This window comes from Motacilla alba, unplaced genomic scaffold (assembly GCF_015832195.1).
Source record: "Motacilla alba alba isolate MOTALB_02 unplaced genomic scaffold, Motacilla_alba_V1.0_pri HiC_scaffold_35, whole genome shotgun sequence".
NCBI classification, from domain to species: Eukaryota; Metazoa; Chordata; class Aves; order Passeriformes; family Motacillidae; genus Motacilla; species Motacilla alba.
The window spans coordinates 198,863-221,912 of record NW_024037447.1 but is presented as its reverse complement, the minus strand read 5'-3'; the positions used below and the strand labels follow the sequence as shown (position 1 = coordinate 221,912).

At 53.5% G+C, this 23,050-nt stretch overlaps 1 protein-coding gene across 1 annotated transcript in view; it reads right to left on the bottom strand.

The window, feature by feature from the left end:
* LOC119696679 (sodium/glucose cotransporter 2-like) overlaps nucleotides 1–23,050 on the bottom strand; it is a 49,822-nt gene continuing 26,772 nt past the window's right edge. Inside the window, exons 12-24 of the mRNA XM_038126479.1 lie at nucleotides 22,441–22,507; nucleotides 22,251–22,316; nucleotides 22,061–22,126; nucleotides 20,492–20,597; nucleotides 18,619–18,699; nucleotides 17,361–17,560; nucleotides 14,319–14,454; nucleotides 12,965–13,072; nucleotides 10,801–10,951; nucleotides 7,761–7,929; nucleotides 5,420–5,635; nucleotides 2,096–2,195; nucleotides 1–196 (exon numbers count right to left, since the gene is read on the bottom strand). Coding sequence (XP_037982407.1) covers nucleotides 24–196; nucleotides 2,096–2,195; nucleotides 5,420–5,635; nucleotides 7,761–7,929; nucleotides 10,801–10,951; nucleotides 12,965–13,072; nucleotides 14,319–14,454; nucleotides 17,361–17,560; nucleotides 18,619–18,699; nucleotides 20,492–20,597; nucleotides 22,061–22,126; nucleotides 22,251–22,316; nucleotides 22,441–22,507 — 1,639 coding nt within the window. The 3' untranslated portion in view covers nucleotides 1–23. The remainder of the gene's footprint in view (nucleotides 197–2,095; nucleotides 2,196–5,419; nucleotides 5,636–7,760; nucleotides 7,930–10,800; nucleotides 10,952–12,964; nucleotides 13,073–14,318; nucleotides 14,455–17,360; nucleotides 17,561–18,618; nucleotides 18,700–20,491; nucleotides 20,598–22,060; nucleotides 22,127–22,250; nucleotides 22,317–22,440; nucleotides 22,508–23,050) is intronic.

Genomic DNA, 23,050 nt, shown 5'->3' with positions numbered 1-23,050 from the left:
TTTTGGGTTTATTTCGGGCGATTTCAGGCAAAATACCCCCACAGGAAGGAGGCCACGCCCATCAGCACCAGGGCGTTGATGTCGACCAATCGGCTCCATTTGGGATCCTCGGGGGGCGGGGCTTCGGCCGCGGCCACGCCCATCTCCGCGGCCACGCCCCCCGCTCCAGGCTCCGCCCCCGGAGGCGCTTCCAGGTCTGGAATTGGGGAAAAAATTTGGGGTCGAAAATCCCCAAAAATCCCCAAATTTGGGGCTCTAAAATCCCCCAAAGCCCCCAAAATCCCCCTGGGGCCCAAATTTGGGGCTCTAAACCCCAAAAATCCCAAAATTTGGGTCCCCAAATTCCCCAAGATCCCTCAAAATCCCAAATTTGGGACACAAAAGGCCAAAAATTGAGACCCCAAAACTCCCAGGACTCCCCCAAAACCCCAAATTTGGATCCCAAAACCCCCCTAAAAAAGTCCCAAATTCGGGCCCCAAATTCCCCAGACCCCCAAAAAATCCCAAATCTGGGTCCCCAAATTCCCCAAGACTCCAAAAATCCCAAATTTGGGACCTCAAAATCCCAAAATTTGAGACCCCAAAATCCCCAGAACTCCCCAGAATTCCAAATTTTTGGGTCCCCAAGACCCCAAAATTCTGAAATTTGGATCCCAAAGACCCCAAACCCCCAAAATTTGGGACCCAAAATCCTAGATTTGCATCCCCAAAATCCCCAAAACCCCCAAAACCCCAAAATTCGGGACCCAAAAGTCCCCAAAAAATCCCGAAGTTCAATCCCAATGAGCCCAAAAATTGTAAATTTGGGCCCCAAAACCCCCAAATTTGAGACCCCAAAATCCCTGGGACCCCTAAATCCCTAAAAAATCCCAAATTTGGGTCCTGGGACCGAAAAAATCCCCAAATTTGTGTCCCCAAGACACCAAAATCCCAAATTTCGACCCCAAATCCCCCAAAAATCCCAAATTGGTATCCCAAAACCCCCAAAAAATCCCAAATTTGGGTCCCCAAAACCCCAAAATTTGATACCCCAAAATCCCAGGACCCCCCAAAAAAATCCCAAATTTGGATCCTAAAACCCCCAAAATCCCAAATTTGGGGTCCTGAAACCCCCAAAAAATCCCAAATTTGGGTCCCCAAAATCCCAAATTTGGATCCCAAAACCCAAAAAAATCCCCAAATTTGTGTCCCCAAGACACCAAAAATCCCGAATTTCGACCCCAAATCCTCCTGAAATCCCAAATTTGGGTCCCCAAATTCCCCAAGACCCCAAAACTCCCAAATTTTGACCCCAAATCCCCCCAAAATCCCAAATTTGGGTCCCCAAATTCCCCAGGACCCCCAAAAGTTGCAAATTTGGGCCCCAAAACCCCCAGGACCTCCAAAAATCCCAAATTCGGGTCCCAAAACCCCCCAAAAATCCCAAATTTGCCTCCCAAAACCCCCCAAATCTGGGTCCCCAAATCCCCAGGACCCCCCGAAATCCCAAATTTGGGTCCCAAAACCCCAAAATTTGAGACCCCAAAATCCCCAGGACACCCCAGAATTCCAAATTTTGAGACCCCAAGACCCCAAAATTCCCAAATCTGGATCCCAACGACCCCAAAACTCCCAAATTTGGGACCCAAAATTCCAGATTTGCATCCCCAAATTCTCCAAGACCCCCAAAAAATCCCAAATTTCGACCCCAAATCCCCCAAAATCCCAAGTTTGGATCCCAAAACCCAAAAAAAATCCCCAAATTTGGGTCCCCAAGGCACCAAAAATCCCGAATTTCGACCCCAAATCCCCCCGAAATCCCAAATTTGGGTCCCCAAATTCCCCAGGACCCCCAAAAGTTGCAAATTTTGACCCCAAATCCCCCCAAAATCCCAAATTTGGGTCCCCAAATTCCCCAGGACCCCCAAAAGTTGCAAATTTGGGCCCCAAAACCCCCAGGACCTCCAAAAATCCCAAATTCGGGTCCCAAAACCCCCCAAAAACCCCAAATTTGCCTCCCAAAACCCCCCAAATCTGGGTCCCCAATCCCCCAGGACCCCCCGAAATCCCGAGCCCGGCTCCCAGCCCCCCCGGATTTGGGGTTTTGGGGTCTCACCCCCCAGCTGCACCCCCGGGCTCTGGGGCGGCTCCTGGGGCGCGTCGAGGTCGATTCGGGGCTCGCGGCTGTTCCGGAGGCTGAACACCAACCTGTGGAGCTGCGGGCCGGAATTCCGGGATCGCACCCCAAAACCGGGAAAAGCGACCCCGGAAACGGGAAAAGCGACCCGGAAACGGGAAAAGCGACCCCGGAAACAGGAAAAGCGATCCCGGAAACGGGAAAAGCGACCCCAAAATGGGAAAAGCGACCCCGGAAATGGGAAAAGCGACCCCAAAATGGGAAAAGCGACCCCGGAAACGGGAAAAGCGATCCCAAAAACGGGAAAAGCGACCCCAAAAACGGGAAAAGCGACCCCGGAAATGGGAAAAGCGACCCCGGAAATGGGAAAAGCGACCCCAAAAACGGCAAAAGCGACCCCAAAAACGGGAAAAGCGACCCCAAAAACGGGAAAAGCGACCCCAAAACCGGGAAAAGCGACCCCAAAATGGGAAAAGCGACCCCGGGAACGGGAAAAGCGACCCCAAAATGGGAAAAGGGACACCGGAAACGGGAAAAGCGACCCCAAAAACGGGAAAAGCGACCCCGGAAACAGGAAAAGCGATCCCGGAAACGGGAAAAGCGACCCCAAAATGGGAAAAGCGACCCCGGAAATGGGAAAAGCGACCCCAAAATGGGAAAAGCGACCCCGGAAACGGGAAAAGCGATCCCGGAAACGGGAAAAGCGACCCCAAAATGGGAAAAGCGACCCCAAAAACGGGAAAAGCGATCCCAAAATGGGAAAAGCGACCCCAAAAACGGGAAAAGCGACCCCAAAATGGGAAAAGCGACCCCAAAATGGGAAAAGCGACCCCAAAAACGGGAAAAGCGACCCCGGAAACGGGAAAAGCGACCCCGGGAATGGGAAAAGCGACCCCAAAAACGGGAAAAGCGACCCCAAAATGGGAAAAGCGACCCCAAAATGGGAAAAGCGACCCCAAAAACGGGAAAAGCGACCCCAAAATCGGGAAAAGCGACCCCAAAATGGGAAAAGCGACCCCGGAAACGGGAAAAGCGACCCCGGGAATGGGAAAAGCGACCCCAAAATGGGAAAAGCGACCCCAAAATGGGAAAAGCGACCCCAAAAACGGGAAAAGCGACCCCGGAAATGGGAAAAGCGACCCCAGAAACGGGAAAAGCGACTCCAAAATGGGAAAAGCGACTCCAAAATGGGAAAAGTGACCCCGGAAACGGGAAAAGTGACCCCGGAAACGGGAAAAGCGACCCCGGAAACGGGAAAAGCGACCCTGGAAATGGAAAATCAACCCCAAAACGGGAAAATCCACCCTGAAAAGGGGAATATCCACCCCAAAAACGGAAAAATCGACACCAAAAATGGAAAAATCGACACCAAAAATGGAAAAAATCCATTTTGGGCTCGTTTTGGCTCATTTTGGGCTCATTTTGGGCTCATTTTGGGCCCATTTTGGGTCATTTTGGGTCCATTTTGGGTCATTTTGGGGCCATTTTGGGCTCATTTTGGCTCATTTTGGGGCCATTTTGGGCTCATTTTGGGGCCATTTTGGGGCCATTTTGGGTCATTTTGGGTCATTTTGGGGCCATTTTGGGCTCATTTTGGGCTCATTTTGGGGCCATTTTGGGCTCATTTTGGGGCCATTTTGGCTCATTTTGGCTCATTTTGGGGCCATTTTGGGTCATTTTGGGCTCATTTTGGGCTCATTTTGGCTCATTTTGGGGCCATTTTGGGTCATTTTGGGCTCATTTTGGGCTCATTTTGGCTCATTTTGGGGCCATTTTGGAGCCATTTTGGGCCATTTTGGGGCCATTTTGGGCCCATTTTGGGGCCATTTTGGGCCATTTTGGGGCAATTTTGGGCCCATTTTGGGCCCATTTTTGGCTCATTTTGGGGCCATTTTGGGCCCATTTTTGGCTCATTTTGGGGCCATTTTGGGGCCAATTTGGGCTCATTTTGGGGCCATTTTGGGGCTCATTTTGGGGCTCATTTTGGGGCCATTCTGGGGCCATTTTGGGCTCATTTTGGGGCCATTTTGGGTCCATTTTGGGCTCATTTTGGGTCATTTTGGGCTCATTTTGGGGCTCATTTTGGGGCCATTCTGGGGCCATTTTGGGCCCATTTTTGGCTCATTTTGGGCTTATTTTGGGCCCATTTTTGGCTCATTTTGGGTCATTTTGGGGCCATTTTGGGCTCATTTTGGGGCTCATTTTGGGGCCATTTTGGGGTTCATTTTGGGTCCATTTTGGGGCCATTCTGGGGCCATTTTGGGGTCATTTTGGGCCATTTTTTCCGCATTTCCCCCCGTTTTTTCACGATTTTCCCCCCCAAAAAATGTCCCCAAAAATTCCCTAAAAATTCCCAAAAATTCCCGAGCACTCACCTGTCGGTTTGAGCTCATTTTGGGCTCATTTGGGACACAACTTTGCCTCATTTTGGGTCTCATTTTGGGACCATTTGGGGCCATTTTTTCACATTTTCCCCCGATTTTTCACGATTTTCCCCCAAAAAATTCCCCGAAAATCCCAAACAATTCCCAAAAAATCCAAAAAAATTCCCAAAAATCCCAAACCCTCCAATTTCGGTTCGAGCCATTTGGGGCTCATTTTGAGCTCACTTTGGGCCAAATGTTGCCTCATTTTGGGGCAGTTTGGGGCCATTTCATCGCGTTTCTGCCCCGTTTTTTCACGATTTTCCCCCCCAAAAATGCCCCAAAAATTCCCAAAAAACCCCAAACAATTCCCAAAAAATCCCAAACACTCGAATTTCGGTTTGAGCCATTTTGGGCTCATTTTGGGCTCATTTTGGACCCAATTTTCCCTCATTTTGGGGCCATTTGGGGCCATTTTTTCGCGTTTCCGCCCCGTTTTTTCACGATTTTCCCCCCAAAAATGCCCCAAAAATTCCCAAAAAACCCCAAACAATTCCCAAAAAATCCCAAACACTCGAATTTCGGTTTGAGCCATTTTGGGCTCATTTTGGGCTCACTTTGGGCCAAATGTTGCCTCATTTTGGGGCCGTTTGGGGCCATTTTATCGCGTTTCCGCCCCGTTCTTTCACTATTTCCCCCCCCAAAAATGCCCCAAAAATTCCCCCAAAATCCCAAACAATTCCCAAAAAATCCCAAACCCTCCAATTTCGGTTTGAGCCATCTGAGGCTCATTTTGAGCTCATCTTGGACCCAATTTTCCCTCATTTTGGGGCCATTTGGGGCCATTTTTTCGCGTTTCCGCCCCGTTTTTTCACGATTTTCCCCCCCAAAAAATTCCCGAAAAATTCCCGAAAAATTCCCGAAAGCCGCCGTCACTCACGTGGACCTTGGGGATGGGCGGGTGGCAGCAGGAGACGGCCAGGACGACGGCGCAGGTGAGCAGGAAGAGCAGCACGGCGAAGTGCAGGTAGTGCAGGCCGCAGAGCAGCGCGGGGCAGCGCCCGGGGCTCCCGCACGATCCCGATCCCAAAAGGAATTCCGGGATCAGCCGGGCCAGGCCCAGCCCCAGGCCCCCCAGCAGCCCCCAGAACGCGCCCTGCGGGAGGAAAACCCCGTTCGGGCGAGCCCCGGAAACCGGGGGGCGAAATTCCCCCGTTTGGGGGCGAAATTTCCAAATTTTGGGGCGAAATTCCCAGATTTGGGGCGAAAATCCTGAATTTTGGGGGCAAAATTCCCTAATTTGGGGCAAAATTTTCACGTTTGGGGCAAAATTCCTGGGTTTGGGGACAAAATTTCCACGTTTGGGGGCAAAAATCCCGGGTTTGGGGGCAAAGTTCCCGAATTTGGGGGCAAAATCCAGAATTTGGGGGCAAAATTTCCAGATTTGGGGCAAAATTCCCGAATTTGGGGGCAAAGTTCCCGAATTTGGGGGCAAAATCCAGAATTTGGGGGCAAAATTCCCGAATTTGGAGGCAAAATTCTCGGATTTGGGGCAAAATTCCCGAAATTTGGGGCAAAATTCCCCAGTTTGGGGGCGAAATTCCTGAATTTGGGGACAAAATTTCCCGGTTTGGGGCAAAATTCCCTCATTTGGGGGCAAAATTCCCAAAATTCGGGGCAAAATTCCCAGATTTGGGGCAAAATTCCTGAATTTGGGGCAAAATTCCCGGGTTTGGGGACAAAATTCCCGAATTTGGGGCAAAATTCCCCAGTTTGGGGGCAAAAATCCCGGGTTTGGGGGCACCTGGAGGTGAAATTTGGGGTTTTTGGGATCACCTGGAGACCTGGATCCCAAATTGGGGTCACCCGGATACTCAGGAACCCCAAATTTGGGACGTTTCGGGTCACCCGGAGCCAAAGTTTGGGGTTTCAGGTTGAAAATTTGGGGTTTTAGGGTGAAAATTTGGGATTTTGGGGTCAAAATTTGGGATTTTGGGGTGAAAATTTGGGATTTTGGGGGTCCAAATTTGGGGTGAAAATTTGGGGTTTTAGGGTGAAAATTTGGGATTTTGGGGTCAAAACTTGGGGTATTTGGGGTCGTCTGGAGGTGAAATTTGGGGGTTTTGGGATCACCTGGAGACCTGGATCCCAAATTGGGGTCACCCGGATGCTCAGGAACCCCAAATTTGGGACGTTTTGGGGTCACCCGGATCCGAAATTTGGGGCTTTCGGGGTCGAAATTTGGGGGTTTTGGGGTCATTTCTGGGGGAAATTCGAGGGTTTTGGGGTCACCTGAGCACCTGAAACCCCAAATTTGGGGGTTGGGGTCACCCGGAGGTGAAATTTTGGGGGTTTGGGGTCACCTGAAGCCCAAAACTCCCCCAAATCCTCCCCAAAACCCTTTGCCCCCCCACCCCCGACCCTCCAGATGTGTCCTGATCGCCCCCCAGGTGTGCCCAGGTGTGCCCAGGTGTGCCCAGGTGTATCCAGGGTGTGCCCAGGTGTGCCCAGGTGTGCCCAGGTGTATCCAGGGTGTGCCCAGGTGTGCCCAGGTGTGCCCAGGTGTGCCCAGGTGTATCCAGGGTGTGCCCAGGTGTGCCCAGGTGTGCTCAGGTGTCCCCAGGTGCCCCCAGGTGTATCCCAGGTGTCCCCAGGTCTATCTTAGGTGTGTCCCAGATGCCTCCAGGTGCCCCCAAGTGTCCCCAGGTCTATCCCAGGTGTCCCCAGGTGTGCCCAGGTGTGCCCAGGTGTCCCCAGGTGTATCCCAGCTGCCCCCAGGTGTCCCCAGGTGTCCCCAGCTGCCCCCAGGTGTATCCCCAGGTGTCCCCAGGTGTGCCCAGGTGCGCCCAGGTGTGCCCAGCTGTCCCCAGGTGTCCCCAGGTGTCCCCAGGTGTCCCCAGGTGTGCCCAGGTGTGCCCAGGTGTGCCCAGGTCTATCTTAGGTGTGTCCCAGATGCCTCCAGGTGCCCCCAAGTGTCCCCAGGTCTATCCCAGGTGTCCCCAGGTGTCCCCAGGTGTGCCCAGGTGTGCCCAGGTGTCCCCAGGTGTCCCCAGGTCTATCCCAGGTGCCCCCAGGTGTCCCCAGGTGTGCCCAGCTGTGCCCAGGTGAGCCCCAGGTGAGCTCCAAACCCCCTCAGGTGTGCCCCAAATGTGCCCAGGTGAGCCCCAAATCCCCTTTAAACCACTCCCAGGTGCCCCCAGGTGTCCCCAGGTGTGCCCAGGTGTCCCCAGGTGCCCCCAGGTGTCCCCAGGTGTCCCCAGGTGTCCCCAGGTGCCACTCACGGGCTCGTTGACGCGCGGCACGAACACGGCCAGGAAGAAGACGGCGGCCACGGGCGGCGCCAGGTACGAGGCCAGCGCCTGCATGTAGTCGAAGAGCTGCCCGCCCCGCGCCGCCTCCACCACCGGCAGCCAGGCCAGGCTCAGCCCCACCATGGCCACCACCCACAGCCTGCGGACAGGTGAGGGGACACCTGCGGTCACCTGGGGTCACCCCGAAAAAATCCCGGAGCTCCGGGAGCTCCGGAAACCCGAAATCCGCGTCCTTCAAGGTCACCTGGACACCGAAATTTGGGGTTCTGGGGCACCTGAGAAGCTCAAGATTGGGTCTCTGGAGGTCACCTGGAGACCTGAGCTCACCTGGGGTCACCTGGGGTCACCTGGGGTCACCTGAGCTCACCTGGGGTCACCTGGGGCCACCCCCAAAAATTTGGGACCTCCAGGAGCTCCAGAACCCCAAAATTTGGGTCCTTCAATGTCACCTGGACGCCAAAATTTGGGTTCTGGGACACCTGAGAGCCTCAAGATTGGGTCTCTGGAGGTCACCTGGACACCTGAGCTCACCTGGGGTCACCTGGGGTCACCTGGGGTCACCTGAGCTCACCTGGGGTCACCCCGAAAAAATGTGGGACCTCCAGGAGCTCCGGAAACCCGAAATTTGGGTCCTTCAAGGTCACCTGGACACCAAAATTGGGGTTCTGGGACACCTGAGAGCCTCAAGATTGGGTCTATGGAGGTCACCTGGACACCTGAGCCCACCTGGGGACACCTGGGGTCACCTGAGGCCACCTTGAAGAAATCTGGGACCTCCAGGAGCTCCGGAACCCCAAAATTCGGGAGCTCAAAGTTACCTGAGACCTCAAAATTTGGGGTTCTGGGGCGCTTGAGATGACCAGTTTTGGGTCTCTGGAGGTCACCTGGACACCTGGGGTCACCTGAGCTCACCTGGGGTCACCTGGGGTCACCCCGAAAAAATGTGGGACCTCCAGGAGCTCCAGAACCCCAAAATCCAGGAGCTCAAAGTTACCTGAGACCTCAAAATTCGGGTTCTGGGGTACCTGAGAGCCTCAAGATTGGGTCTCTGGAGGTGACCTGGACACCTGAGCTCACCTGGGGTCACCTGAGCTCACCTGGGGTCACCTGGCGCCACCCCAGGAAAATCTGGGAGCTCCGGAAACCCTGAAATTCGGGTCCTTCAAGGTCACCTGGACGCCAAAATTTGGGATTCTCAAACACCTGAGAAGCTCAGATTTTGGATTTTTGAGGTCACCTGGACACCTGAGCTCACCTGGGGTCACCTGGGGTCACCTGAGCTCACCCCAAAAAAATCGGTGGTCATTTGGACTTCAAGAACCCAAAAATTTGGGTGTGTCCCAGGTGTGTCCCAGGCGTGTCCCAGGTGTGTCCCAGGTGTCCCAGGTGTCCCAGGTGTCCCAGGCGTGTCCCAGGTGTGTCCCAGGTGTGTCCCAGGCGTCCCAGGTGTGTCCCAGGTGTGTCCCAGGCGTCCCAGGTGTGTCCCAGGTGTGTCCCAGGTGTCCCAGGTGTGTCCCAGGTGTGTCCCAGGTGTCCCAGGTGTCCCAGGTGTGTCCCTGCACTGTCCCTCCCCTGCTCCAGGTGTCCCTCACCTGTCCCAGGTGCGCCCTCACCTGCCGGCCACGAGCAGGTGTGTCCCTGACCTGCTCCAGGTGTCCCTCACCTGTCCCAGGTGTCCCTCACCTGTCCCTCACCTGTCCCAGCTGTCCCTGACCTGCTCCAGGTGTCCCTCACCTGTCTCAGGTGTCCCTCACCTGTCCCTCACCTGTCCCAGGTGTCCCTGACCTGCTCCAGGTGTCCCTCACCTGTCTCAGGTGTCCCTCACCTGTCCCTCACCTGTCCCAGGTGTCCCTGACCTGCTCCAGGTGTCCCTCACCTGTCCCTCACCTGTCCCAGGTGTCCCTCACCTGTCCCTCACCTGTCCCAGGTGTCCCTCACGTGTCTCAGGTGACCTCACCTGTCCCTCACCTGTCCCAGGTGTCCCTCACCTGTCCCTCACCTGTCCCAGGTGTCCCTCACGTGTCTCAGGTGACCTCACCTCTCCCAGGTGTCCCTCACCTGTCCCACGTGTCCCTCACCTGTCCCAGGTGTCCCTGACCTGCTCCAGGTGTCCCTCACCTGTCCCAGGTGTCCCTCACCTGTCCCAGGTGACCTCACCTGTCCCTCACCTGCTGGCCATCAGAAGGTGCTGTTCCCTCACCTGTCTCACCCATCCCTCCCCTGTCCCAGGTGTGTCCCGGGTGTCCCCAGTGTCCCCAGGTGTGTCCTGGCTGTGTCCCCAGGTGTCCCCGGTGTCCCCATGTGTCCCCCAGGTGTCTCAGGTGTGTCCTGGGTGTGTCCCAGGTGTCCCCAGCTGTCCCCAGGTGTGTCCCAGGTGTGTCCCCAGGTGTCCCCGTTGTCCCAGGTGTCCCAGGTATGTCCCCATGTGTCCCCTAGGTGTCCCCCAGGTGTGTCCCCAGGTGTCCCAGGTGTCCCCAGGTGTCCCCAGATGTGCCCCCAGCTGTCCCCAGGTGTCCCCATTGTCCCCAGCTGTCCCCAGCTGTCCCCAGCTGTCCCCAGGTTTCCCCAGGTGTCCCCAGTGTCCCCAGGTGTCCCCAGGTGTGCCTCACCTCCCGGCCAGCAGCAGGTGCCGTGGCCCGGCGCGCAGCCGCACCTTGCGGTAAACGTCCAGCGTCCCCAGTGTCCCCAGCTGTGTCCCCAGCTGTCCCCAGGTGTCCCCAGGTGTCCCCGGTGTGTCCCCAGGTGTGTCCCCAGGTGTCCCCAGGTGTCTCCATTGTCCCCAGCTGTCCCCAGCTGTCTCCAGGTGTCCCCAGGTGTGTCCCCAGCTGTCCCCAGGTGTCCCAGGTGTCCCCAGCTGTCCCCATTGACCCCAGGTGTCCCCAGGTGTCCCCAGGTGTGTCCCCAGCTGTCCCCAGGTGTCCCCAGGTGTCCCCAGGTGTCCCCAGGTGTGTCCCCAGCTGTCCCCAGGTGTCCCCAGGTGTCCCCAGGTGTGTCCCCAGGTGTGCCTCACCTCCCGGCCAGCAGCAGGTGCCGTGGCCCGGCGCGCGGCCGCACCTTGCGGTAAACGTCCAGCGTGAAGAGCGCGGCCGAGCTGGCGAAGATGGAGGCCAGCGAGGACATCAGCGCGGCCAGCACCACGGCCAGCATCAGCCCGCGCAGCCCTGCCGCCGATTAATCATCATTAATTAATTAATTAATGATTAATAACCGCCCGCGGGGAAGGGAGGGCGGAAGGACGGCGGGAATCGGCGAAAGGACGGCGGGAATCGGCGGGAAAATGGAGTTATTAGCCAAAAAAATGGAATTATTAGCCCCAAAATTGGGATTATTAGTTAATTAATAGCCCTAATAACCCACTAATAGCCCCTAATAATTATTAGTTCTTAATTAATAGTAATGAGCAGGAGGGAAATGGAGAAAATCGGTGAAAAAATGGAGTTATTAGCCCCACAAATGGAATTATTAGCCCCAAAATTAGGATTATTAGTTAATTAATAGCCTTAATAACCCGTTATTAGCCCCTAATAATTATTAGTTATTAATTAATAGCAATTAGCGGGGGGAAATGGAAAAAATCGGTGAGAAAATGGAGTTATTAGCCCCAAAATTAGGATTAATAACCAATTAATAGCGCTAATAATGCACTAATTGGTCCCTAATTAGCGTTATTAGTCCTACAATTTGGGTTATTAATTAATTAATAGGCCTAATAACCCGTAATTAGCCCCAAAATAATTATTGGGTGTTAATTAATAATAATTATTAGTGAGAAATGGGGTTATTAGTGCAGAAATTCTTGTTATTAATCACTAATAATGAAATAATTGCCGCTAATAATCATTAATAATCACTAATAATAAACTAATAATCATTAGTAATCATTAATAAATGGTTAATTAGTGCTAACAATCACAAATTAATCACTAATCACTACTACTAATAAAATAATAACTGCTAATAATCACTAATAAGTCCTTAATAGTCACTAATAAGGAACTAATAACCAATTCTAATGAGCTAATAATCATTAATTAGCACTAATTAATTACCGGGGGCAGCAGGCTGAGCACCAGTCTGGGATAGGCCACATTAATAACCACTAATAACCGCTAATAATCACTAATAAATCATTAATAATCGCTCATAAATCACTAATGATGGCTAATGAATAATTCATGAATAATTAATGATGCTAATTAGCAGTAATTAATTACCGGGGGCAGCAGGCTGAGCACCCGTCTGGGATAGGCCACGTTAATAACCACTAATAACCGCTAATAATCACTAATAAATCATTAATAATCGCTCATAAATCACTAATGATGGCTAATGAATAATGAATGAATAATTAATGATGCTAATGAGCAGTAATTAATTACCGGGGGGCAGCAGGCTGAGCACCAGTCTGGGATAGGCCACGTTAATAACCACTAATAATCACTAATAGACCATTAATAATCGCTCATAAATCACTAATGATGGCTAATGAATAACTCATGAATAATTAATGATGCTAATGAGCAGTAATTAATTACCGGGGGGCAGCAGGCTGAGCACCAGCCTGGGATAGGCCACGTTAATAACCACTAATAACCGCTAATAATCACTAATAAATCATTAATAATCGCCAATAAATCGCTAATGATGGCTAATGAATAATTCATGAATAATTAATGATGGCTAATTAGCAGTAATTAATTACCGGGGGGCAGCAGGCTGAGCACCAGGCTGGGATAGGCCACGTTAATAACCACTAATAACCGCTAATAATCACTAATAAATCACTAATAATCGCTCATAAATCACTAATAATGGCTAATGAATAATTCATGAATAATTCATGAATAATTAATGAGCAGTAATTAATTACCAGGGGGCAGCAGGCTGAGCACCAGTCTGGGATAGGCCACGTTAATAACCACTAATAATCACTAATAGACCATTAATAATCGCTCATAAATCACTAATAATGGCTAATGAATAATTCATGAATAATTAATGAGCAGTAATTAATTACCGGGGGGCAGCAGGCTGAGCACCAGTCTGGGATAGGCCACGTTAATAACCACTAATAACCGCTAATAATCACTAATAAATCACTAATAATCGCTCATAAATCACTAATAATGGCTAATGAATAATTCATGAATAATTAATGAGCAGTAATTAATTACCAGGGGGCAGCAGGCTGAGCACCAGTCTGGGATAGGCCACGTTGGAGCAGCCGAGGGCGGAGCCGCAGGCCCGGGAGCAGCCCTGGGGGTCAGCGCAGCCCACGACCTCTGCGGGACCAGTATGGACCAGTATAAACCAGTACGGACCGGTATGGACCAGTATGGACCAGTAGGGACCAGTATGGACCAGTATGGACCAGTATGGACCAGTATAAACCAGTATAAACCAGTATAGACCAGTATAGACCAGTATGGACCAGTATGGACCAGTATGGACCAGTATAAACCAGTACGGACCAGTATAAACCAGTATGGACCAGTATAAACCAGTATGGACCAGTATGGACCAGTATGGACCAGTATGGACCAGTATAAACCAGTATGGACCAGTATGGACCAGTATGGACCAGTATAAACCAGTATGGACCAGTATGGACCAGTATGGACCAGTATGGACCAGTATAAACCAGTACGGACCAGTATAAACCAGGATGGACCAGTATAAACCAGTATAAACCAGTATGGACCAGTATAAACCAGTATGGACCAGTATGGACCAGTACGGACCAGTACGGACCAGTATGGACCAGTATAAACCAGTATGGACCAGTATAGACCAGTATGGACCAGTATGGACCAGTATAAACCAGTATGGACCAGTATAAACCAATATGGACCAGTATGGACCAGTATAAACCAGTATAACCCAGTATGGACCAGTACGGACCAGTACGGACCAGTATGGACCAGTATAAACCAGTATGGACCAGTACAGACCAGTATGGACCAGTATGGACCAGTATGGACCAGTACGGACCAGTATGGACCAGTATAAACCAGTATAAACCAGTATAAACCAGTACAGACCAGTATAAACCAGTATGGACCAGTATGGACCAGTATAAACCAGTATGGACCAGTATGGACCAGTACGGACCAGTATGGACCAGTATGGACCAGTATAAACCAGTATAAAGCAGTATAAACCGGTATAACCAGTATAAACCAGTAATACCAGTATGGACCAGTATAAACCAGTATAAACCAGTATAAACCAGTAAAACCAGTAAAAACCAGTATAAACCAGCATGGACCAATGGCTCGCTATAACAGGGCGGCCATCTTGGGCGGCCATCTTAGATTTGGTGCGCAGCGGCCATTTTGGGCGGCCATCTTGTAAACTCCAATGGGGGCGGCCATATTGGGTAAGTCCCTTAAACGAATGTAAACCGGTATAAACCAGTATAAACCAGTATAAACCAGTAAAAACCAGTATAAACCAGTATAAACCAGTATAAACCAGTATAAACCAGTATAAACCAGTATAACCCAGTAAAAGCAGTGGGGCTCGGACCTGGGAAGAGCACGCGGGCGGCCATGCCGGGCAGCACCATCAGGAACATGGGCAGCACCTTGAGGTAGCCGCAGACGACGCAGCCGGCGCGGACGTGCGTGAGGGAGCGGCCGGCGAGGCAGCGCTGCACGATCACCTGCGGGGAGGGGCGGGGCCGGTTACACACCGGTTACACACCGGTGACACACCAGTGACACACCTGTGACACACCAGTGACACACCAGTGACACACCGGTTATCCCAGTTATACACCAGTTATCCCAGTTACCAACCAGTTACAGACCAGTTACAGTCCGGTTATCCCAGTAACAGCCCAGTGCTCCCAGTTAGAGCCCAGTGCTCCCAGTAACAGCCCAGTGCTCCCAGTAACAGCCCAGTGCTCCCAGTAACAGCCCAGTGCTCCCAGTTAGAGCCCAGTGCTCCCAGTAACAGCCCAGTGCTCCCAGTAACAGCCCAGTGCTCCCAGTTCCAGCCCAGTGCTCCCAGTTCCAGCCCAGTGCTCCCAGTTCCAGCCCAGTGCTCCCAGTTCCAGCCCAGTGCTCCCAGTTCCAGCCCAGTGCTCCCAGTAACAGCCCAGTGCTCCCAGTTCCAGCCCAGTGCTCCCAGTAACAGCCCAGTGCTCCCAGTAACAGCCCAGTGCTCCCAGTAACAGCCCAGTGCTCCCAGTAACAGCCCAGTGCTCCCAGTTCCAGCCCAGTGCTCCCAGTTCCAGCCCAGTGCTCCCAGTAACAGCCCAGTGCTCCCAGTTCCAGCCCAGTGCTCCCAGTAACAGCCCAGTGCTCCCAGTAACAGCCCAGTGCTCCCAGTAACAGCCCAGTGCTCCCAGTTAGAGACCAGTGCTCCCAGTAACAGCCCAGTGCTCCCAGTAACAGCCCAGTGCTCCCAGTTAGAGCCCAGTGCTCCCAGTAACAGCCCAGTGCTCCCAGTTCCAGCCCAGTGCTCCCAGTAACAGCCCAGTGCTCCCAGTTCCAGCCCAGTGCTCCCAGTAACAGCCCAGTGCTCCCAGTTCCAGCCCAGTGCTCCCAGTAACAGCCCAGTGCTCCCAGTTCCAGCCCAGTGCTCCCAGTTCCAGCCCAGTGCTCCCAGTTCCAGCCCAGTGCTCCCAGTAACAGCCCAGTGCTCCCAGTTCCAGCCCAGTGCTCCCAGTAACAGCCCAGTGCTCCCAGTAACAGCCCAGTGCTCCCAGTAACAGCCCAGTGCTCCCAGTTCCAGCCCAGTGCTCCCAGTTCCAGCCCAGTGCTCCCAGTAACAGCCCAGTGCTCCCAGTAACAGCCCAGTGCTCCCAGTTAGAGACCAGTGCTCCCAGTAACAGCCCAGTGCTCCCAGTTCCAGCCCAGTGCTCCCAGTTAGAACCCAGTGCTCCCAGTAACAGCCCAGTGCTCCCAGTAACAGCCCAGTGCTCCCAGTAACAGCCCAGTGCTCCCAGTTAGAGACCAGTGCTCCCAGTAACAGCCCAGTGCTCCCAGTTCCAGCCCAGTGCTCCCAGTAACAGCCCAGTGCTCCCAGTTCCAGCCCAGTGCTCCCAGTTCCAGCCCAGTGCTCCCAGTTAGAGACCAGTGCTCCCAGTTCCAGCCCAGTGCTCCCAGTTAGAGCCCAGTGCTCCCAGTTCCAGCCCAGTGCTCCCAGTAACAGCCCAGTGCTCCCAGTTAGAGACCAGTGCTCCCAGTAACAGCCCAGTGCTCCCAGTTCCAGCCCAGTGCTCCCAGTAACAGCCCAGTGCTCCCAGTTCCAGCCCAGTGCTCCCAGTAACAGCCCAGTGCTCCCAGTTTCAGCCCAGTGCTCCCAGTAACAGCCCAGTGCTCCCAGTCCCTCCCAGTCCCTCCCAGTCGCTCCCAGTCCCTCCCAGTGCTCCCAGTCCCACCTGGTCGGTGCACCAGTACCATGCGGAGATGATGCCCAGCCCCAGCAGCAGCCCGGGCCAGGGCAGGTCGCCGGAGCTGGGATCCCAGTTCCTCCCAGTCCCTCCCAGTCCATTCCCAGTCCCTCCCAGTCCCTCCCAGTCCCTCCCAGTCGCTCCCAGTCGCTCCCAGTGCTCCCAGTCCCACCTGGTCGGTGCACCAGTACCAGGCGGAGATGATGCCCAGCCCCAGCAGCAGCCCGGGCCAGGGCAGGTCGCCGGAGCTGGGATCCCAGTTCCTCCCAGTCCCTCCCAGTCCATTCCCAGTCCCTCCCAGTCCCTCCCAGTCCCTCCCAGTCGCTCCCAGTCGCTCCCAGTGCTCCCAGTCCCACCTGGTCGGTGCACCAGTACCAGGCGGAGATGATGCCCAGCCCCAGCAGCAGCCCGGGCCAGGGCAGGTCGCCGGAGCTGGGATCCCAGTTCCTCCCAGTCCCTCCCAGTCCATTCCCAGTCTCTCCCAGTCCCTCCCAGTCCCTCCCAGTGCTCCCAGTCGCTCCCAGTGCTCCCAGTCCCACCTGGTCGGTGCACCAGTACCAGGCGGAGATGATGCCCAGCCCCAGCAGCAGCCCGGGCCAGGGCAGGTCCCCGGAGCTGGGATCCCAGTTCCTCCCAGTCCCTCCCAGTCGCTCCCAGTCCCTCCCAGTCCCTCCCAGTCCCTCCCAGTGCTCCCAGTGCTCCCAGTCCCACCTGGTCGGTGCACCAGTACCAGGCGGAGATGATGCCCAGCCCCAGCACCAGCCCGGGCCAGGGCAGGTCCCCGGAGCTGGGATCCCAGTCCCTCCCAGTCCCTCCCAGTCCCTCCCAGTGCTCCCAGTCCCTCCCAGTGCTCCCAGTCCCACCTGGTCGGTGCACCAGTACCAGGCGGAGATGATGCCCAGCCCCAGCAGCAGCCCGGGCCAGGGCAGGTCCCCGGAGCTGGGATCCCAGTCCCTCCCAGTCCCTCCCAGTCCCTCCCAGTCCCTCCCAGTGCTCCCAGTCCCACCTGGTCGGTGCACCAGTACCAGGCGGAGATGATGCCCAGCCCCAGCCCCAGCCCGGGCCAGGGCAGGTCCCAGGAGCTGGGATCCCAGTTCCTCCCAGTCTCTCCCAGTCCCTCCCAGTCCCTCCCAGTCCCTCCCAGTCGCTCCCAGTGCTCCCAGTCCCACCTGGTCGGTGCACCAGTACCAGGCGGAGATGATGCCCAGCCCCAGCAGCAGCCCGGGCCAGGGCAGGTCGCCGCTGCTCGGGTGCCGCAGCAGGTGGAAGGCGTCGGGGCGCGGCCGCCCGCAGGGCCCCGAGGCGTTGGGGGACAGCGCCAGCGGGTAGCGCTCCTGCAGGCCCTGGTACCCGCCCACGGCGCCCAGCGCTGCCGGAAACCAGTATAAACCAGTACGGACCAGTACGGACCAGTATGAAGCGGTAAAAACCAGTATAGAGCAGTGCCAACCAGTATAAACCAGTATAAACCAGTATGGACCAGTATGAAGCGGTAAAAACCAGTATAAACCAGTATAAACCAGTATAAACCAGTATGGACCAGTATGGGATTTGGGGGTGGGATTGGAGAGCGGGTGGTGCCTCCCACCTCAGTAATCAGTATGGACCAGTATAGACCAGTATAAACCAGTATAAACCAGTATGGACCAGTATGGACCAGTATGGACCAGTACGGACCAGTATGGACCAGTATAAACCAGTATGGACCAGTATGGACCAGTATAAACCAGTATGGACCAGTGTGGACCAGTATGGACCAGTATGAACCAGTACGGACCAGTATAAACCAGTACGGACCAGTACGGACCAGTACGGACCAGTACGAAGCGGTAAAAACCAGTATAGAGCAGTGTAAACCAGTATAAACCAGTATAAACCAGTATGGACCAGTATGGACCAGTATGGGATTTGGGGGTGGGTTTGGAGAGCAGGTGGTGCCTCCCAACTCAGTAATCAGTATAAACCAGTATGGACCAGTATGGACCAGTGTGGACCAGTATGGACCAGTGTGGACCAGTATGGACCAGTATGGACCAGTATGGACCAGTATGGACCAGTATGAACCAGTATGGACCAGTATAAACCAGTAAGGCACCACAGTGGTGTTTCCCAGTCCCACCCCAGTCCCTCCCAGTCCCATCCCAGTCCGTCCCAGTATAAACCAGTATGAACCAGTAAGGCACCACTAGTGGTGTTTCCCAGTCCCTCCCAGTCCCACCCCAGTCCCTCCCAGTATAAACCAGTATGAACCAGTAAGGCACCACAGTGGTGTTTCCCAGTCCCACCCCAGTCCCTCCCAGTCCCATCCCAGTCCCTCCCAGTATAAACCAGTATAAACCAGTAAGACACCAAAGTGGTGTTTCCCAGTCCCTCCCAGTCCCACCCCAGTCCCTCCCAGTATAAACCAGTATGAACCAGTGTCCCCACCGTAGCCGGCCAGCACCGAGGCGCCCGCGATGATGATCAGGGTCTGCACCAGGTCCGCGAACATCAGCGCCGTCAGCCCGCCTGGCCACGCCCACCGCGTTAGACCACGCCCACGCCCGCCACACCCAGTTAGGCCACACCCACCCAGCCCAGATCCGGTTAAGCCACACCCACCAGTCCAAAGCCACGCCCATCCCATCAGGCTCCACCCCGACCCATTAGACCACGCCTAAAATCAGCCTACACCCAGTTAGGCCACACCCACCATTTCCAAGCCACACCCGGAGCCCCTTAGGCCACACCCACCCAGTTAAGCCACTCCCAGATCAAACCCCACCCAGTTGGGCCACGCCCACACTGGTCTAGGCTCAATTAGGCCACACCCAATTCAAGCCACACACACTTAAGCCACGCCCACACCCAAGTAGGCCACACCCACTTCAACCCAGATCCAGTTAAGCCACGCCCACCACACCAAAGCCACGCCTAGAGCCCTTTAGGCCACACCCACCCAGTTAGGCCACACCCTGATCAGACCACACCCACTCAAGCCACACCCACCACCCCAAAGCCACGCCCATACTGAGTTAGGCCACGCCCAGACCCAGTAAAGCCCCGCCCACACCCAGTTAGGTGCCCAGTCCCCTCCCAGTACAATCCCAGTCCATTCCCAGTCCAAACCAGTATAAACCAGTTTAAACCAGTCCAAACCAGTATAAAGCAGTTTAAACCAGTATAAACCAGAATAAACCACTATAAACCAGTCCAAACCAGTATAAACCAGTTTAAACCAGTTAAAACTGGTTTAAACCGGTTTAAACCAGTCCAAACCAGAATAAACCAGTATAAACCAGTCCAAACCAGTACAAACCAGTACAAACCAGTACAAACCAGTACCAATTATTCCCCGTTGTGAACCCTTGCCTCCCCTCCCAGTCCCTCCCAGTACAGACCAGTTCCCTCCCAGTTCATTCCCAGTCCCTCCCAGTATAAACCAGTATAAACCATTCCAAACCAGTATACACCATTCCAAACCAGTATAAACCAGTACAAACCAGTATAAAAATCACCTCCAGTACCGATTATTCCCCGTTTTTAACCCTTTCATCCCCTCCCAGTCCCTCCCAGTATAACCCAGTCCCTTCCCAGTACCGTCCCAGACCTCTCCCAGTATAAACCAGTCCAAACCAGTACAAACCAGTATAAACCAGTACAAACCAGTATAAACCAGTATAAAAAAATCACCTCCAGTACCGATTATTCCCCGTTTTTAACCCTTTCACCCCTCCCAGTCCATTCCCAGTCCATTCCCACTCCCTCCCAGTATAAACCAGTATAAACCAGTATAAACCAGTACAAACCAGTCTCAAACCAGTATAAACCAGTCCAAACCAGTATAAAAAAATCACCTCCAGCACCGATTATTCCCCGTTTTTAACCCTTTCACCCCTCCCAGTCCATTCCCAGTCCATTCCCACTCCCTCCCAGTATAAACCAGTACAAACCAATATAAACCAGTACAAACCAGTCTCAAACCAGTATAAACCAGTCCAAACCAGTATAAAAAAATCACCTCCAGCACCGATTATTCCCCATTTTTAACCCTTTCACCCCCTCCCAGTCCATTCCCAGTACAACCCAAACCCCTCCCAGTCCCTCCCAGTGCATTCCCAGTCCCTCCCAGTATAAACCAGTATAAACCAGTACAAACCAGTATAAAAAATCACCTCCAGCACCAATTATTCCCCATTTTTAACCCTTTCACCCCTCCCAGTCCCTCCCAGTACAACCCAAACCCCTCCCAGTCCCTCCCAGTGCATTCCCAGTCCCTCCCAGTCCGTCCCAGTATAAACCAGTACAGACCAGTACGCACCAGTGACGGTGTAGAGCGCGGTGACGCCCAGCAGCGCCCCCACGGAGCCGTAGAGGTCCCAGCCCAGCGCCTCGCGGATGAACAGCGCCCCCGAGTACATGTCCACCTGCGGGGCAACTGGTTCGGACTGGGACGGACTGGGAGCCACTGGGAGGGAGCTGGGATAAACTGGGAGGGACTGGGAGGGACTGGGATGGACTGGGATGGACTGGGAGCCACTGGGAGGGAGCTGGGATAAACTGGGAGGGACTGGGAGGGACTGGGATGGACTGGGATGGACTGGGAGCCACTGGGAGGGAGCTGGGATAAACCGGGAGGCAACTGGGAGGGACTGAGAGGGACTGGGACAGACTGGGATGGACAGGGAGGGACTGGGAGGGACTGGGTTAAACTGGGATGGACTGGGAGGGAGCTGGGATAAAGTGGGATAAACTGGGATGGACTGGGAGGGACTGGGATGGACTGGGTTAAACTGGGTTAAACTGGGAATGGACTGGGAGTGACTGGGAGGGACTGGTTTATACTGGAAGGGGACTGGGAGGGACTGGGAGTCAGCTGGGATAAACTGGGATGGACTGGTTTGGACTGGTTTGGACTGGTTTGGACTGGGATAAACTGGGATAAACTGGGATGGACTGGGAGGGGATTAGAAGGGACTGGGATGGACTGGGAGGGAACTGGGTTAAACTGGGAGTGAGCTGGGATAAACTGGTTTGTACTGGGATGGAGTGGGAATGGACTGGGTTAAACTGGGTTAAACTGGGAATGGACTGGGAGGGAGCTGGGATAAAGTGGGATAAACTGGGATGGACTGGGAGGGACTGGGAGTGACTGGGAGTCAGCTGGGATAAACTGGGATGAACTGGGATAAACTGGGATGGATTGGGATAAACTGGGATGGACTGGGAGGGAAGTGGGAGGGAACTGGGAGGGACTGGGAGGGACTGGGTTAAACTGGGAATGGACTGGGAGTGACTGGGAGGGACTGGTTTATACTGGAAGGGGACTGGGAGGAAACTGGGAGGGACTGGTTTGGACTGGGAGGGACTGGGATAAACTGGGATGGACTGGGAGGGGACTGGGAGGGACTGGGATGGACTGGGAGGGACTGGGTTAAACTGGGAGGAACTGGGAGGAACTGGGAGGGACTGGGATATACTGGGATGGACTGGGAGGGGACTGGGATAAACTGGGATGGACTGGGATGGGCTGGGAGGGACTGGGAATCAGCTGCGAGGGGATACTGGTCTATACTGGGAGGCAACTGGGGGCTCCCTGTGGAATTGGATTTCCCTCCCCGCTCCCAGTCCAAACCAGTATAAACCAGTATAAACCAGTATAAACCAGTACAAACGAGTGTAAACTAGTATAAACCAGTATAACCCAGTATAAACCTGTGTAAACCAGTGTAAACCAGTGTAAACCAGTTTAAACCAGTATAAACCAGTATAAAAATCACCTCCAACATCAATTGTTCCCCGTTTTTAACCCCTTCACCCCCTCCCAGTCCCTCCCAGCGCCCTCCCAGTACAAACCAGTATAACCAGTATAAACCAGTATAACCAGTACCGAGATCTTGGTGCTGACGTAGAGCCCCAGGGACAGCAGCGCCAGGTAGAGCCGGCGCTCCCAGTGCTTCCCAGTATAAACCAGTACAAACCAGTATAACCAGTATAACCAGTATAACCAGTATAACCAGTATAACCAGTACAAACCAGTACAAACCAGTACAAACCAGTATAACCAGTATAACCAGTACCGAGATCTTGGTGCTGACGTAGAGCCCCAGGGACAGCAGCGCCAGGTAGAGCCGGCGCTCCCAGTGCTTCCCAGTATAAACCAGTACAAACCAGTATAACCAGTATAACCAGTATAACCAGTATAACCAGTATAACCAGTACAAACCAGTACAAACCAGTACAAACCAGTATAACCAGTATAACCAGTACCGAGATCTTGGTGCTGACGTAGAGCCCCAGGGACAGCAGCGCCAGGTAGAGCCGGCGCTCCCAGTGCCTCCCAGTACAAACCAGTATAACCAGTATAACCAGTATAACCAGTATAACCAGTATAAACCAGTATAACCAGTATAACCAGTATAACCAGTATAACCAGTATAAACCAGTATAACCAGTATAACCAGTATAACCAGTATAACCAGTATAACCAGTATAACCAGTATAAACCAGTATAACCAGTATAACCAGTATAACCAGTATAACCAGTATAAACCAGTACAAACCAGTACAAACCAGTACAAACCAGTATAACCAGTATAACCAGTATAACCAGTATAAACCAGTACAAACCAGTATAACCAGTATAACCAGTATAACCAGTATAACCAGTATAACCAGTACAAACCAGTATAACCAGTATAACCAGTATAACCAGTATAACCAGTACAAACCAGTATAAACCAGTATAACCAGTACCGAGATCTTGGTGCTGACGTAGAGCCCCAGGGACAGCAGCGCCAGGTAGAGCCGGCGCTCCCGGTGCCTCCCAGTATAAACCAGTATAAACCAGTACAAACCAGTACAAACCAGTACAAACCAG